Source organism: Anas acuta, chromosome 2 (assembly GCF_963932015.1).
Source record: "Anas acuta chromosome 2, bAnaAcu1.1, whole genome shotgun sequence".
Taxonomy (NCBI): Eukaryota; Metazoa; Chordata; class Aves; order Anseriformes; family Anatidae; genus Anas; species Anas acuta.
Genome location: NC_088980.1, coordinates 4548034 through 4566600, shown reverse-complemented (window position 1 = coordinate 4566600; position 18567 = coordinate 4548034). Strand labels below are relative to the sequence as shown.

Genomic DNA, 18567 nt, shown 5'->3' with positions numbered 1-18567 from the left:
AAAGAAGCCAAGAATGATTAGCTAAAGACTATGTGTTCATCTTTAGATATAAACAAAATTGCCCATCCCTAAGTGACAAATTAGATTTGTCATCTTCCCAGTCTTGTTTTTTCCCTTTCCTGGAGGAAATTAAAGCCTTTCAGAAATGAATGCTTTTGATTTTAGGGATATAAGGTGTAATTTTTAAAAAAGAATGCTACAGCTTTTTTAAAAAACGTCTCCAAAGAGGCAAAATATAAGAGTGATTCTATTAAAAAGTAGAGCAGTAATGAAAATACGGTCACATTTTTGCCAAATTTCAGCAAGCCTCCTTTTATACTATGTACTGTTCAGCTCCATTTGCTAAACATAAGGTCACTATGGTTAAAAAGATCCTAGTTTAATATCTTTCCATAACGTGCTCAGCTCAGAGGGACATGTTGCATTCAATGAGAAAGATAATTTATTCTGAAAAATTGAATGTATTGAATATGCCAATTGCTTAATCACTTTCTGCATTAGACCTATCCCTCTGAAACGTAAATACTTCTTATAGGGTGTAAGCACCCTGTAGCAGCAGAGCTGATGAATTAAATGTGCATGATTGTCAAGTACGTGTACATTTCAAGAACTTTGTGAAATTATTAGGCATGTGAAAAAAATGATAAATGAAGAATTGAAACCACTTCCTTGCTTTTATTGGTTTGCATCCCAAACAGCAATTTATTTATTTATTTTTAACAGAGCAGCTCTTCCCTTTTTTTTTTTAAGCATTCATTTATAACCTTTGCAGTGTGCCAGTATTAAAAAAAAAAAAAAAAGGAACATTTACACAATAAGCCAGTCACCCATCCTGTCATTTTCCACATCCCCATTGTAATTATTTGAAATCCTTGTGCTTGAAGAGGAGTTTTTCTCCCTCCCAACCCAAATTCTATTTTGGGAGTAGACTTGTAATTGTGTGTTTGTTAATATAGCTGTCTGTTGCCATGAACAAAGTGAGGTCACCAATTCTCAATTACAGCTTTGCCACAGAGTTAAACGCTTTAAAACAGCTAACACTTACTTAAATGCACCTTTTTTTGTTTTACATTATTTCATTTTGCTGTGTTCTGAAGTAGCTATCAATCTGAATGATATCTAAGTTAAAATAACTAGCATTAACCAGCTCGTTCAGTGATAGGCTGGAACTCTTCCTACTGTTAAGTTTGTCTCTGACTTTCGTATTTAATATGCAATGTTCAGATGTTCTCCATTAAAGACTTGGCAAGGTTTTTCCTGGAAATACATTGCAAATTCGTGTGTATGAAGCATTTTTAAAATGTTTTATTTATCTAACTTGGTGCTATTTAGAAAAAGTTCATCTGATTACAGTGCTCAAATTGTTTATGTTTTGGATTTGTATTTATACACTTTAAAACTTCACTAGAGTGCTACAATTCACAATAATTTGTTTTATCAACACGCTATCAGTGCTAAGGCTTATACTGCTTTTACAGTTTCATCTAAGTATGCTATTTTTCTTCATCTGTCCTAAGCTCTTAGAAGATTTTTTGTTGTTGTTTTTAATGTGTATATCCCAGAATGGATGAGTGTGTTGAAAACATGAGGCAAATTTCTGACTAATAGGAACTGTCACAGCTGCCTTGATGTCAGCATGTTATGTCACAGTTCAGACCTGCGGAAGGGTTGACTCAGAACATCTATACATCTCCAGTACTTTAAACCCTCCGCAAATACATTAGTTGATTTTGTGTTGTTTTTGTTTTTATAAAAAATCTTTCAGTGTTTTTATCTTCTGAGAATTTTTAACTTCAGATTAGCAGTTTCATCAGGGCTGAATATTAACACAGAATCATCAACAGGAACATGAAGAAAATGAAATTTACAATATATGATCATACATGTATTTTTGGAAAGACTTTCAGGCATTCTAAAATATCAGCATTAGAAACCATGAAAAAATACATACATTTCACATCAAGTGTTTTTGATTGATTTCTGTCATGATAAGATTTCCCCAGCTGCTGGCTCCAAAGCCACCTATGCATTTTTGGCTTTGCCACATAATAACACACACTAGTTTTATATAAAAATAATGAAAAATATAAATATTATATAAGAAAACACATTATATTATATTACTATAAAATTATTTATTATTTATATAATTATTACATTATATATTGAATACATACTGAAAAAGAAAAAATCTGGTTGCAAACTGAATGATGAAAAAGTTATGCCCTATGATGTAAATATCTCACCACTATTTGAATTTAAAAAAAATAAAAATAAAAATAAAAAATAAAGTACCAAATTAATTAAACTACATGGAGATTAGTTTTGCCATGTTTTTTAGTTTCTACAATCATATAAAATATATCTACATTTTTGTCAATGCATCAGAAAAGCTGGACAATTCAATCACCACTGAGTGGAGAATTCAGCAGCTGAAGGAGTCTCAGGGCAAAAACTGAAACATAGCAAAAGTTGAAAGCAAGACTTTATGTCCATTATTATGTTAATCTGAGAAGGTGAATGTCATGTGAGATCTTATGTACTGATCTGAAATTTAGCAGATCTCGTTATCACTCTTTTTATTATGAACTGGCTAAAGAACTGGCTCAAGAACATCTTCCTATTGAAGGCAGTGCTTACATACGTTCAATTTCATATATTTCTTCATTTTCAAAATCATATCCTGTTTTCTAATTGAGTAGTTTCAAAGACTACAATATTACCAATTGAGTCAATGACCACCATTATGAGCCAGCAGTCAATGGACTTGTACCTCAGTCCTCTTAGACTTATGTACTGAGGATGACCAGGATTCTTAAGTCTCATGGCTTAAAATTAATGGGGTTTTCTGTTTTAATGTGATTATAAAGTGATAAATGGAAAATTCCAAGCAGGGACAAAGTAGAATTAGTGGTAACAATTTATTTGCTGTATTTGGTTTCACACCTGATAGCCAAGATACCAGAATGGACAAATGCTTCATAGTTGCTTGTCATCAATGAATCTCTTCACAGTCCAGCAGAAAACAAAACACATTGTTGTAGTTATCTGGTATGTTTACAATACACAAAGGGTACTTCCACTTCTGAAAAGCTGATGCCTTTTATTGTAACACAATGAATACACCTGCATTGAAGTTTGTAGGTCTTTGGGAGGTATGAATAATAATCTTAAAATGATTTAGAATAGGTGTAAATCTTCTAGCTATATGCCTGATGTTTGTTTCCTCATCAGCAGAGATGATTTGAAAGGCAGATGTGTTTCTTCTTAAAAATCTGAGATACACCTCAGCTCCCATATTGTTTGTACCTACAGATGAAATTAGAACTTCCTCCTATTGTCTTTCTCGTATGTCCCATCGTCCCTAACTGACGCATATTGTATAGTCTACTCATTTCAAACAAGGCAACAGCATTTTCAAGATGAAACTGTTTCTCAAACTAAAAAATGGCTGAAATCCAAAGATTATTATTATCCCATCCATTCCTCACAATGTTGCATGAGAGACTTTTCCATATCACAGGCACACTTTCTGTGGCCATTTCTTTGATTTCCCACTAGCAAGAGATGCTATTATAAAACCTTTTTATTATTGAGACTAACTTGTAAATTATCTTTCAAATTAAAAATAAAATGGGAATTGGTGTAATTTGATGGCTATGACAAATTTTCATGACTCTAAGGATCATTAGGGCTGGAGATCTTGAAAGTTATACATAACATTCCAATTTTGTCACTCACATAAATCCCAGGTGAAAAATAATTTTGTAATATTTGGGATGAAGACAGTAAATGCAGAGATATCCCAGCTTTTTACTTAAAAAATGAATTTTTTAACAGAGCATGCCATGTTGAAAGAAAACTTCAAGGTAGCTCTAGTGTAACCAGATCAATTCAACTGTTACTTTATCACAAAACAAAGCATTCTCTTTCTTTCTGCTTTCCTTCTTCAAATTTTATGTTTTAGGGCACCAACCAATCACTAACTGAATTATTCCAGGAGTTATAGGAGAGGGAACTTGGCTTTGAGAGATATTACTCCATAATTATCAGTGATGCAATTTCATGGACTTTTGTCTTTGGTGTCATAAAATAGAAGGAACCACGTGGCAGTATTATAATAAGTGTACACCTGGAGCCTTTTCATTGAGAATATAAAGCATAGATAATATTGTCTTCAGTTTGTGGATATATCCCAAGAGTTAATGACAGGAATAACAAATGCATGTATCTGTGAGAACATTTTATCTAGCTCATTCTGTAAGACAAACGGTCAGTAGTTCTGACTTTTAAAGTTCTACCTTGTGCAAGAACGGCTTCTCCTTTCCTCTACAGCTGTGTTCCTCAGTCTAGCTGTAACTAACTTCTGCTTGCTACAGGTCGAGTTGATATAAACCTTTTTCCCTGTGTGAAAATTCAGCTTAAAAGAATTCCAAAATGTAAAGTTCTATTCCTACTTGGGAAACAGCATTTTTCCCCAAGATTTAGAGATTTTTAAGTCAAATGAAATGAAGCAATTGGGCTTAAGTATTCCCTACTCTTTTCAGGGTGCGCAATGATTTTGATGTGCTTACGAACCGTTTGATCGGCAGCCATGGCTATTGTACTCAGGTAAGTTAAACATGAAGTCTCGGAGATATCATATGACTCTGCACAGAGAGCTGTGAACTGACCTCTGGGAAGAGATAGCATTTCTTTAGCATTTCCCCAGAATGTTAAGCATCTTCATCTTTATTGTTTATCCTTGCACTTCACTTTGGCAGACTGTTGTTTTTGCTTTCAGAGTCTCTGCTTTTTTTTTTTTTCCTGGTCTGAATCGACCTCTACTCCTCTCATCTGCCGCTTTGAAATCCCTAAACCTGTGTTTCCTGCCTGCATTTCAGAAGAGTGATCGAGGTTCCGTGTCCCACTGTACAGTTCCTCCATAAATGAGCCCTGCTCAGCTAACAGCTGATGCTGACTAAAGCTAACTGGTGCTTCAGACTGGAGACTCATTGATTATAGCTGTGCCCAATAGACACGTGGTGCTTGAAAATAAGGATTCTGAATTGCTGTCTGTCACTTAGGCTCATAACTTTATGTAGTCTAATTCTAGCACATGCCCTGTACCAAATGTCTCCTACTGACTGGCTCTAGGCCTGCAGAGGTGTCCATCTGGTTGAAAACACTGAAGGTGGAATGTAGATCACAAAATTCTGGGACATGGATTACCTGAAAACTGTGACATGGGCATAAGTTATGTGGTCTGAATATGGTGACAGCCATTAAATGTACTGCCATTCTGGCTGAAAAAAGGCAAGCTTCATGTTCTTCTCTTTTACTATCAATACAAGACTTTTATGCTGTGGTTACATGGTGATTCCTCAAACAGGTGGTGGAACATCACTGGTGGTCTTGGAAGTCCTATAAGCATCAGTAAAAACCTGTAAACTTTGGGGAGTCCTCCAGGAGAAACATTGGGATATAACTGTGTGCAGTTATTTCTAAAGTCAAACATCAAGTCCAAACTGACTATAACAGTGTTAGTCATGTTTTAGGGCATAATATATATTTTTTTTTTCTTCTGGAAACTACATTCTTATTTTCCTTCATGTTTCTTGCCATATGTTATTTATTAGTGGTTAGCTGAAGCTAACCATTCATTCGTTGCTGTACTACAGTCTCCTGCTATCTATCAGCAGACTAACATATGCTGCTACATATGTTATTTGCTGTTATGTCCTAGTTGACCCTTTCCGGCTCTTATGCTATGCAAAATGTTTGGTGTCATTGTTCCTTGAGCTTCATGCACATGCATGTGTGCAAATACACACACACATACACCCTGGCAAGAAAATGTTTTAACAAGTCTTGTCCAATGTGCAAAACACATTACTATGCACATGCAGAAGTATTGGGATAGTAGTGTAGAGCTTTTAATTGATAACATTCATGCTGTAACTTTCATTGTACAGAAAAAGGGACACCATAATGTTTTAAGTTAAACAAAAATGCTAATCTGCAAATTGGATGGGATGCCATCCAGAGGGACCAGGATGAGCTTAAGAAGTGGGCCCATGTGAACCTAATGAGGTCTAAGTGCAAGGTGTTGCACCTGGGTTGGGGCAATGCCAGCCATGAGTACATAGGGGGTGAAGAACACATTGAGAGCAGCTCTGCAGAGAAGAATTTGGGGGTTTTGGTGGAAAAAAGCTTGTCATGAGCCAGCAGTGTGTGCTTGCAGCCCAGAAGGGCCACTGCATCCTGGGCTACATCACCAGAGGAGAGGGCAGCAGGTGGAGGGAGGAAGGTGCTCTGCTCTTGTGAGGATCCACTTGGAGTCCTGTATCCAGGCCTGGGAGCTCTAGAACAAGAAGGATGTGGACATGTTGAAGCACATCCAGAGGAAGGCCATGAGGATGCACCTCTCCTACAAAGTCAGGCTGAGAGAGCTGGAATTGTTCAGCCTGGAGAAGAGAATGGTCTGAGAATACCCTATAGTTGCCTTTTGTTACCTAAAAAGAGCTTATAAAAAAGATGAAAAGCAACTTCTTACATGGTCAGTTAGTGATAGGACTGGGGGAATGGTTTCAAACTAAAAGAGAAGAGATTTAGATTAGATGTTAGGAGGAAATTCTTCACTCTGAGACTGATGAGGCCCTGCTCCAGGTCACCCAGAGGAGCTGTGGCTGCCCCATCCCTGGCAGTGCCCAAGGCCAGGCTGGATGGGGCTGGAGGCAGCCTGGAAGTCCCTTCCAACCCAACCCATTCTGTGATTTTATGTGTAACTTTATCAACACTGAATTAAGCTTGTACTAATGTCTGGTACAGACAAGATAGTTAACTATTTTTTTTTTTAATGTCATAAACAGGAATTAGTGAACTTGCTTTTGACTGGCAAAGCTGTGTCCAATGTTTTCAATGATGTGATAGAGCTGAATTCTGGAAATGGAAATATTACAATCTTGAAAGGCATCACAAGCCGCAGTGATATTGGTTTGCTGTCTCTCTTTGAGCACTACGATGTTTGCCAGGTATGTTTTGCATTCTTCTGATTTTAATTAAAAAGAAAACAATTAACAAAACTAAAATTGGCTTGGAGTGAATATAGCAACTAAGAAATTATGGGCTTGATTCAATTGCTCACTTAGAGGATTCAGATATCCGAAGGCAGAGCATGGTTTTCCTTCTGGATGGAGGTCAGTGTCACAACTGCCAACCCTTTGTAAATGGCTTGGGTAATCTAGAGCATCTAAATCTTGTGTTTTTCTAATTGATCTCCTGGAATGGAAGTCAGCTCACAGACTAACACTACTACGTGCGTCATGTGAACTAGGACCTAGTCAGTGCAGTCTCTGGAGCCAAAAGCTGTTGACCTGACTAAGCGTAGGTGTCTGCAGAACAAGTTCCCCTGGTTGTATTCATTAAATCTCCACTGATAGTAGTGGACATGAGACACCCAGCTCTCATGTGAGTACATATTTTAGTCATATAAATGTAAGTGACTGGATCTGGAGCTGAAGCTCACCTTAAATATTCAGTTTTCCATGAATTCCTATGTGATGTGGAGCCAGACTGATTGCATCATCTGTACCATGCTGTGGTGGAATTAATAATATTGTATTAGCAATAATAATAACAGAAAATTGATGAAGCTGGCTATAAAATGGTAATATTCCCTTTAATATGGCTTTGAAATTAATATTTTAGTTGTATTTATCATGAAAACTAAAAGACAGATTAAAATTTTCAAAGAAGTAACAACTATTAATTTACCTCTGGAAAAAATTGCATAAGGATTTCCCTGATTCTCCATCAACAGATGTTATCAACACTACGGACGTCTTTCCTAAAGACTTGTTCTATCTTAAACAGGCAATCTTGTGTTTGATGCTGGGATATTATTTGAAAGTCTCTTGCCTGTGTTAGATGCTAGATTAGATAATTGCAATGGTCCCATCTGGATTTGCAGTCAGTGCCTCTATACAAATTTGAAAACGATTAGCAAAGAATTTGTTTGTACTGATCTAATATTATTGTGTGACTGAAAGCAAAGCTTGATTTTAACTGTTTCCCATATGGCTGAAGTCAGTTACATTTTCTTACTACTAAAAATTCTAATTTTTATTATTTTTAATTAATGCGATGCTTTACATTATTCACAAGATCATAATAAGGTTTCAATTCAGTCAAGAGAGTATCAGTGTATTTAAATCAGATTAATTCCGAGTAAACTGAACTAAAAATATCTTAACTTCTTTTTCTATTTCAAGCTCTCTGCCCTTTCCTATAAAGAATGTAACACTTAAAACCTCAAAAAAAGGTTTTACACTGCTATAGCATTTTTTCCATTCTCCAGTGAGGAAAATGACTTCTAAATAGCAAAATGGTCAGTGAGGTCAGTGTAAGTAAGAGCTATTTCTTTCTCATCTGCCCTCTAAAAACAAAATAAAAAGTTACTCAGAGAATCAGACACTGTCTTCCACTTACTCTGCAAATTATATGATGGAGGGTGTCCTTTCCTTCCAGCTTGGGAGCTGGACTCAGGAGCAGTGATCTGTTTTCTTAATTGGTTACAGAAGCCCTGGTACACGTTGTGTTTTTGTTGTTGTTGTTTGGGTTTTGATTCTACACCACTTAAGCATCTGATGAAAATTGTCTCTCTCTCTGTGTTTTTTTTTTTTTTTTTTAAGAACATCTGCTCTGCATTTCTGTTCATACGTCTCAGAGCATGCCCGTCTAAGGACTAGGACAAAACTTTCTGTTGGATTTTGTTCACAGATCAGGGGAGTCCTTACTGTGGCTTCAGCATGAGGGGACAGATTCTGCTTTCTGTTACAAACTTACTAGTTTAGAGCAATTTAGATAAAATAAATGGCACTGATAGTATGCTGTGTTGGAACTTAGAATAGAATTTGCCTGCAAGTCTTTCAAACTGACTGTTTTCTTCCTCTCCACATTTAAGTAAGTACCTCCAGCATCCAGTTACATTGCGGCTATGAGGATGGTAACTGAAACCAGGAATGGAAAGAACTGGAACTGTCATTTTTTTTATTTTTTTTTATTTTTTTATTTTTCCCAAGAAGTAAGAAGATCCTAAGCATGATATATTGTGAATCATAGACATTAGAGCTGGAAAACTCCCTCTAGGTCACATTCAGTCAGTCTCTCAGGGGATAATGCAGGATATTTTTATGTCCTGATGTAAAGTAGGCTCTCTTTTAAAAATCTGTATCCATTAAGTTCTTACCTATTCAGGTAGACATTTATCAATTGATTGTAATGTATATAACTATGATCTTATATTTTTTTCTCACATGTCTACTTTAAAATATAAGCAAGTTTAAAAAGAGATTGGCAGGTACCTGTAACACTAAATGTAAAGATTTTGATGTTATCTACTACACATCTTGTGCTTTGGATGTTCTTTCTTACATTAAACGTGACTGATCACTTACTTAGTTTCCTCTGATTAACGCTCTTACTTGTACTCTAACCTGCAACCTAAACAATTAATCCCCATCGACTCGACATTTGCAAGATGATGTAACAGCCCTTCCCTGTTTCAACAGCACAAAGCTGTTGAAAGCTGTTACAAGCACAAAGCTTATTTTTGTTCTGTTATAAACTCCAAGCTTATTTTTCTTCTGTAGCTTTCTTCCTACTTACAAAAATGGTTAGGAAGAGATATGCAAGATATCAGACTAGATGCTGTAAATCCATGCTGTATCATTTTATCTCCATTGTCTAAAATGTGGAGTATCTGTATATAATCCAGTTTCATTGGCATGTCTACAGGGCATGAGAAATGAATTAATCCTTCTGTCAAACTTCAACAGTAGCAAATAAAGCCAAAATGATCTGTCCCCTTTTCCCCCAAGATTGCCTGAAGAATCCCTCTGTTGCTGATCCAATAATTTCTTTGAGTGGATCATGCTGAATGTGTTATCTTTACTGATTGGAAAAATGTGTGCTTCAAGTAATTTGTCTAAAATTGTTAAAGTCTAATCATCACTCTTAGTCCTAACATATCATCATACTCAGTATAGTTTTTGCAAGGTAATTGTTGCCTTTTTTTTTTTTTGAAAGTGACAGATGGATTCATTCAATGTAATTCATATGCAAACATCTAGTTTCATTGTGAATTTCCACATTTTCAGGCAAAAAATTAAAGGTCCAGTGCTGTTACTTTTCCATACGCAAGTTGTACATCTTTGGATTTCTTCTGTCTGTGCCAAGCCCATATTCAAGCTATATTAGTTCCATCTGATCCTACACATTTAACCAAGAGGACTAAATTAAGATTTTGGGTTTCCTGGGATTTACTTAATGCAGTTTAAAGTGATGAAACATTTCCAAAACTTGCTCAACCCACATAAAATTGGTGCAAGTTTCCCTCTGTTTTCTGGCTGGCAGCATGCAGCATTTCAGTAGTAGTCTCAGAGAAGCTGTGTGGTTTCTGCAGCAGGGATGAGACCTCAGAGAAAGGGTTTAGGCACAGAAGTGGATGGGACCAATTATAGCAGTCTTAAGAGAAAGTCCCTTCTTTTCGGTCAGAGTCTTTGGCCTAAATGACGCGTTAAAATTGCAGGTCAAAAAACTTAGGACGATGAAATGTTATTTTCAAAAGTTATTGTGAACCTAAAAGTAGAAACAGATGAAAACAGAAGTTCCTTGTGTTTATATCAGGTGGTTTAACAGACTAACAGTGACAAAAGAGAAAAACTGTGCATTCTCAAAGGAAGAATTTAAAAGATACTAGTATTAATAATAACATTTAGCATTTATGTACCAATCCTTATGAATAAATCCGTGCTTTGCATTACCATTTTAGAGGGTGGCTGACAGATGAGCAAAATGCAAAGTGCTTTTCTGAAGGTCATCCAACAAGCTAGTAGTGGTTAACCTAGAGTACAGGTGCTCTGAATCTCTGATTTTGTAGTTTATACAATACTGGTTGATGAATTTAGCTCTACTTCTGAAATGCTTTTTGAAAGCACTTTAAATATGTATTGTTGTACGAAAATATAATGGAAGTATTCATGGCTACTCATCTCTTTTGAAAGGGGACTCGATTTCTTAGTCTTCACTGATTCCCTCCTGCTTGTAGACAGTCCTGCTGTATTATTTAAGCCACCTATCTACCAGCTGACCTCCCAAACTCACACAACCCTGATTCTTGTCAGCATCCAAGTCTCTGTGTCAGCTGTCGGCATTTCAAAAGAGACCGTTGCTTTTTAGTTTTTGCATTTCTGAAAATGAAGAGAAATCAGTGTTGACAAAGAAGTTACATACACATTTTTCCTATGTCTTTTCAAAAAGAGAAGGAAGCATAAATGAACAGAATTTATTCATTAAAATTCCACAGATGGGACATATTATCTTCAGGCCCTTTGATGAAACCAGCACAGTCTGTGCTATAACAAGACCTACTTGAATTATTAAATTCAGCACACATGCTCTGTCTTGTGGAACCTCACCTGTTTATTTGCCCTGTGGAACATCCTTCCTATAACCTTCTGCACTGGGAAATACGTCTGCTAAACTGGCGCCTTTCTCAGTCAGTTGGACTGGCTTAAAGCCAGGTCTTTGGTGGTGCTGTGGAGGGAGAGGGTTAGAAAGAGGGTTTTTAAACATCTTGTTTAAGAAACCATCAACAAAAATATGTGTTTGCAAAATGGAAACTGATGGTTAGTTTTATTTTCCAATTACTTTTCAGTAATGGGTAGGCAGTAAAGATTGTGCCTCGTAGATGCCTTATTTCTGCAAATGACCCTGCTATTCATGTAGGATATTTCATAGAATCGTAGAATATCCAAGTTGGAAGGGATCCACAAGGATCATCGAGTCCAAGTCCTGGGTCCCCAACCCAATAAAATCAGATCATATGTCTTAGAGCATTGTCCAAACACTTCTTCAAACACTTCTTATGTTTCTGTGAGTGCTACCGGGTGCTACACACATGATATGTACAAGTTTGACTGAAACAAAGCTGAAAAGACATTGGGCATTTCAAAACTTTGTTCTTCATTCCTGTTTTTTAAATCTCCTTTTCTATCTTGTAAATGAAATTTTGTTTAATGAGGTCCTATTGTGCTCCTCCTGGCCATTTTCTTTTTTCTCAGGGTCACTGTTGCTGAAATATTGGCATTGATTTCTTGTCAACATTCTTCCAAATAAAATCTAATCACAGCATTTTTATATAAGACAATAAGAATAATAAACCTCACATGTTTAAAAGAATTTTTTATTCTTTGCAAACAGACAAAACAGAAAATGGCAAATTAAATATTGTCCGCATATCCCTTTAGATTTTAAGTACTCATATTTGGGTCTGGATTCATAGGCTGAAAATGCTTAGGAAAGAAGTCCAGCCAAATCCTTTTATAGATGATGAAGAGGGGTGTCTTCATCTCTGGTAATACCCATCCCTTCCTTGTTTGATTTTACAGAGAGCCAAAGCATAGGGGCCAACCTAAGTTAGAGGGCCTACAAATAAATGGTGGAGATAAGTGGCCTGAAACTTGTTGTTGTAGTTTTATTGAAATGAACTATAAACACCTCCACATGGACTGAAGGAATAGCAAAGTCCTGAAGTCTAAAAGAAGGGTTGAATCACTCTCAACATTTCTTCTCTTAATGGGACATACAAGAAAATCAGCAGAATGGGGCAAGGATGAAGAAAAGATCTGGAGACTAGTTGGCACCTTGAGATCTTTATGCTTTGCCACAACTGCTATGTTCTTTTATGGACCTTAGTCAAAAAACAATGCTTTCCTGGAGTCTTTGTTTTGGTAGTTCTGGGAATGAACCCGCATCTCTTTCTGTTCTTCTACATTAATTTTGTACTTTTTCCCTCCAACTCATCATCAGATAGACTTCCTTTTCAACAACAAAAAGTATTCAAAGCTGCAGAGAAATTATATAGGATTCTCATGTAGCAATAGTGTTTCCTACTACTGTTTATAAATATCTGGCTAAAAACAGCTTTAATTTCTGCCTGACTGGGCATAGTGATTAAGTTGTGCATACTCTGAATATCAGAAGTTGTGAACATTATTTGGGTATATCTTAATCTGATGGAAATCAAGTACATATTCATGGAAGTAACTTTAACTTCACAATGTCCCTTAATAACATGCAAAATATTATTGTATATAACAGCAATGCAAATATAAATGCAAATTTAATAGTAATGTGGTTGACATGCTGTTTTATTAATGCTGGTGGAATAGGTGAACTGAGTCTGTGGTGTTCTTTATCACCCAAACATTATTATGAGGGTATCTGTTTTTACATCATTAACACTTCAGTCTTAAAATTGTTGGAACATTGTTTAATATTGATTCAAGGCAGTAAAGGTCATTGCAATTGAGGAAAAAAAAAAAAGTTGTCAGAACAAACAATGGGCTGTTTGTTTGCTTCATTTGGTTTACTCATTGGAAAAGATATCCTACTTCAATTAGCAAATAAAATCTGAATGGTAAAATACTGTACAATCATAATGGAATCATTATTGAAATAATTCTTCAGTAATAAATATTTTTTTCTGTAGATTTAGTTTTAGCACTGTGCAAGTACACACCGAAGTCAGATGTGGAAAGAGATCACCTGTACCATTGAAATTGGGCCCTTTGAAGGTTCTTGCTTTAGAAAGGTTGACGTTTTCCGAAGATGAGAATTGTGTCTGTGAAATTTATGAGCATTCTTATGAGATTTGTAAGGGAGGCAATTAGTGTTAGTGAACTCTCTATATGAATTGGAAACATGCAGCATGAAAAGTCACCTAACTCATTCTTTCCTCACTTACCTTATTTTTGCCTGAAAAAGAGTAATAAGCATTCATGAAAATCAACATCGAATAGTGAAGTATTATTATTATTTTAATGCTTTATGATACTGCAAAAGCAAAAATAATAGGATTCTTTTTATGTTCAGCAAACTAGAAAGATCACTATTTGCATATCATCTCATTAACCAGATACACATTTAAATGAGATTGATCCCATGGTCAAAGTCCATGGGTTGTTTCTCAGATCTTTGTGGCTTTTGTTTGTTTGTGTTTTTTTTTTTTTTTTGGTTTTTTTTTTTTTTGCTTTTTGAGTTCCATCATTTCTTGAGGTTGTTAGGCCAGAAGATTTTTTTTTCTCTTTTTTTTGTTTTTCTTTTTCTTTTTCTTTTTTTTTTTTTTTCTTTCTTCTCTCACGTATCCTTGTTTTTCACTCTTTATAAATTCTTAATTGTGATGTGAAACCACTTGTTTTTTCTTTTGTCAGGGTTCAGGCTAGTCCACCATATGTTGACCCTTATTTCTTACATCTTGCAGTTTTTGCTTGTCATGTCATCCACTCCTTCCTGCTTTTTTGTTTGATTGTTTTGTTCTGTTTTGCTGTTGTTTTGATTGCTTGTTTACTTTTTTTGTGTGTATTTCTTATTGCTATGCTTTGATCTCTGTATATACATGTATATACTGCCTTAGATTGAACACAAACCATGCATTCTTTATTACAAAGCAAACTTCTCTTTCTAGTTCTTTGTCTGGCAACTATCTGGTCAGGTTATTTAGAGGTCTACAGGTCCCAGTGGCAACATAAACGTTGGGGAAGAAGATTGGATATTTCTGCATGATTTTAATATACATGTATTATGAAAAATCTTGTGTGAGACATCAGAAGCTGTAAAGACCTTGTGAGTGACTGGACCTAAGGAATTGTGGGCATCTCCTTTTGCAGCATGTTTGACAGGTGTGCATATCATAGTTACATCTGCTAGCCCGCTATCAACAGTGGGCTTTTCAGAAGCCTCAGTGAAGGTCTCAGTCTTCTTCTGTCAACTTTGTTAGGTTCCATTGACTTAGAGTGTTGTCCTGGTTGTAGGGTGACTGGATCCTGGTCTTGAGTCTCGCACAATGGGGTGTTTTTGCAGTGTGTAACATCAGAAACATAGATGCCCTCCATTATCAGTTCTCACAGGCACAGGCTAAAGTAGGGCTGTAAGATCCTGAGAAATATGCAACCTAATTATTTAAGTTGTTTAACTGAAACAATGAAGAACTTCTATAATGGGGAACTCATAGCAGATATTGGTAGTTGCCAAAAGACCAAATAAAAGCTGCAGAAGACCTGGCGCATATTGTACAGAGAAGGATGGAAGGGCAGGGGAATGCTTAAAGACAGTGTAAACTGAACACATGATGAATGCTGTTAGTGATTAGACTTGTGTGCTTGTTTCTTCGTGACAGATGGATGTCATAAGATGATAAGCAATAATAGAATGGATTAAATGTATATGAAGGAGGGATCTCTTGGATTTGGGCTGCTGAATAATTAGACTTTACAGTGGACTATTTGGTCATTAAAGAAGTCTCACAGTTTACCTAGCACACTAATGCACGTGAAGAAACTTGTCTGAAAAAAATGTTGTAGAATGAAATTTTCTCGATAGTTAAAGTGGAAGGAAAATTAGAAAGAGACTCTGGAACAATCAGCTGGTGGGTGGACCACAGCACTAACATTTGGGATTTTTTGGAGGCCATGTCTGTACACAAAACTAACCAAAGCCAAGGCATGGGTCTCAGAACTGACCTGTGATTGTCTTTATTTTCTGAAAGTTAAATTGTTCAGTAGCATGGTTCTTTATCATATTTTGTTATGTTTTGAAGAAAGAAACCTGGACATGGTTTGGACAAGGATGTTGAGGAGGTCTAGAAAAAGTAACCTGTTTGGAGCAGGGAAGAAAATATTAGCAATACAGTCCATCATTCCATATCACTTGACCTTAAACCTGGTGAACAAATCCTGAGCCTGTTTTCTCTGCTGGAGTAGGAATAGCCTCAGGTATCTTGAGATCCAGAGGCCCCTAGAAGGTAATTACAGTAAAATAAAGTGGCTAGGGGGTTTGGTGAAATGCATATCTGGAGGGACCAAGCAACACCTGGGAAACAATTTGATGTTAAAAGCAGCAGCTGATCCTCATCTAGTAAAGCTGATGTAACTAAAACAAATACTTATTTCTTATGGGAGATGAGGATTTGACCTCCAATGTTTTTATGTTCTCCTTATTGTCTTAAAGTTTACTCCCTCACCTTCTTCAAGCATTGTAATTGAAAACTGTACATATTTGGAAAATGTTCCCGTAGACCTTACTCATCAGAACAATTTGTCCTGACTTCAATGGGATTGTTCATGTGAGTAAGAACTGGAGTAAATGTGCGCTTTGAAACAGTTCTGTATCTCTCTAATCTTGTTTTGTCAAATGTTGTTTGATGAAGCTTAGAAGTTACTTTAGCAGTTATATATGGGAAGAAAACATTTTAAAGAGAAGACTGACTGTTCCCTTTTGGCTGTGATTTGTCAGCATACTAAAATATGCATGTTTGTGAAATGGAATCTTTTCATCCACTGCCCTCTAATTTGCTGTCTTTTGTTGCATCTGTGTACTTGCTTACTTGATAACTCCTGTTATGAGTATTTTTGAAAGCCTGTAAAAAAAATAATCAGTACTTTAAAGCCAAGAATTTACATTTAAAAAAAAAACAAAAAAACACAAAACTGTTGTATAAAAGCCTGTTTTAAATAGATAATAGCAAAGTAATGAGTCAGGGAACAGTTACTTAAGTAGCTAGAGACTTGTTATCTAACATCAGAAGAAACTCTCATTTGGGAAGATAATTGTTTTTGTACTCATACAAGATTTAGAATGTATATCTGAATTGTTAATAATAACAAATGTATGTTCCTTATCACTTACAATACTGTTTAGACTTTTAATTACAACAGCATATATATTGGCTTCTGCTTTTTAGCAATATCTTTCATGACATTTGAACCAGTGTGCTCAAGGTGAAGAACTGAGGTGCTGTACTATAGAAGCCATATCGATGAATCTGTATCTAGAAAACATGTACGAATCCCCACTAGCACATAATGCATTTGTTGAACCATGATTTAAATCCCATAGAAGTAAATGTAAAGGCATCAATAAGCAGAGAGAATTTCTGTAGATTATATCACTTTCCATGTTACCATGCAAACTTCTATGAAACTTCCTGAACCTCTGGACCAGCAGTTTTCTTGAACCAAATGCCTGTATCATGGAGACAGAAACTGATCTTTCATTTTTGAGTGTGTATCTTTGCACATTTGCCTGTCATTCCTTGCTTTGCAGATTGCTAAGTTTACCAGAAGTGCCACAGCTGCTTAGAAAACAATAGATAAAACTGGGGATAAAATAAAGATGGTTATGCACAGTATCCAGTAAGTGCAGCAGTGATTCTGTCCACTGTAAGAATGCTAGGCAGAGCTGCAGTTAGAAACAATCCACTGAAAGCAAAAAGGTATATTTTATTTTTTAGTTTTCCTGAAAAATTTATCAAAGATAAAAACAAATAAAAACAGTGATTAAAAAAAAAAACTCTTTGGAACTTAGAATGTAACTTTCAATGACAGGCATGTAGCTGATAGCAAATATCAATTGTAACTGAATATTAAAATCCCAGCTGTGATAAATAGGGTTTCTTTGCTTCATTAAATAATCTAGTTACTATTTTTCACTATATTATTTACTACTGAAGGGGTTAAAATCATCAAATGATGCTATACTCTTAAGCAGCAGCATGCAACAGGAGGATGGTAGCTATCTGTGAATACGTTAGTGTGAGGTGTAGAAAATACTACAAGTTACTCACTCACCTTAGGTAATGCAGAAACTTCCATGATTCATTTTAAATCTACATAGGTTAAGTTTCAAAGCCATAGATACACACCTCTAGGTAATCAAGTATATATACATCTGCCTTAAAACATAAATACCATGAAAAATAATAGACATGAGCGTAAGTAAGCATAAAATTACCCTCAATTCTTTGCTGGAACTGACCTTAAAGACTATGGGGTGAAATAACACAAAAAAAAAAAATGATAGAACTTGTGAATGGATACATATATAGGTAAAAGTATATCTAAAACTACTCACTAATCCAAAGAACTGCTATAGTAGCCCACATTTTAAATAATGGGTAGACTAAATATTTCATGTCAGTAATTAGTATGAATATTATTTATATACAAAATATTTAGGATATCTATAACTAAATATACTTTCAAACTTTCAAAAGGAAGTAAGAGGCTCAGCAAAGTCATCTTTTGAAAAAGACTTCAATTTTTCTTCACCTGAGAATTTTTAATTTTTGTCAAGAATAACAAATCAAAACAAGTTATTGCTTTTATTATTGTTTTCTTCTAGTAGTGGAAAATATTTTACATATCTGGACTGTGAAGTTAGAAGAGGGTGCTAAAATGAAGGGAATGTTTTATATTTTTAATCCAATAAAAGATTTTGGGCCCGGTTTATTTGCCCACACATGGGTATCTCATGTCATCTGCGATCCTGGGAAGTCTTTCTCCTGGCTTCCAGGTACTGTTCCATAAAGGTGTTCCTGTGTACTAGTGCTGACTCAATTTTTTTATGGGTTTATAGCTGTTCCAGAGGACAGGATTTCTTATGGTGCTGAGCATATGGGACGTGATTTTGTTTGCAGTAAGCAAACTGGATTTCATCACTTGCCTATAACTCAAGGCCAGATTCTTG

The 18567-nt window shown here is 35.7% G+C and overlaps 1 protein-coding gene across 3 annotated transcripts in view; it reads left to right on the top strand.

The window, feature by feature from the left end:
• MINDY4 (MINDY lysine 48 deubiquitinase 4) overlaps positions 1-18567 on the top strand; it is an 83779-nt gene that overhangs the window by 52161 nt on the left and 13051 nt on the right. For 2 of the 3 annotated variants that reach the window (XR_011093633.1, XM_068673314.1), the window contains exons 14-15: positions 4548-4611; positions 6852-7013. Coding sequence is in view for 2 of the 3 variants with exons in the window: in XM_068673314.1 (XP_068529415.1) it covers positions 4548-4611; positions 6852-7013 (226 nt within the window). In the remaining variant the exon portion in view is untranslated. Of the gene's footprint in view, positions 1-4547; positions 4612-6851; positions 7014-16050; positions 16166-18567 lie in introns of all 3 variants that reach the window. The other variant, XM_068673315.1, reaches the window with a different exon arrangement.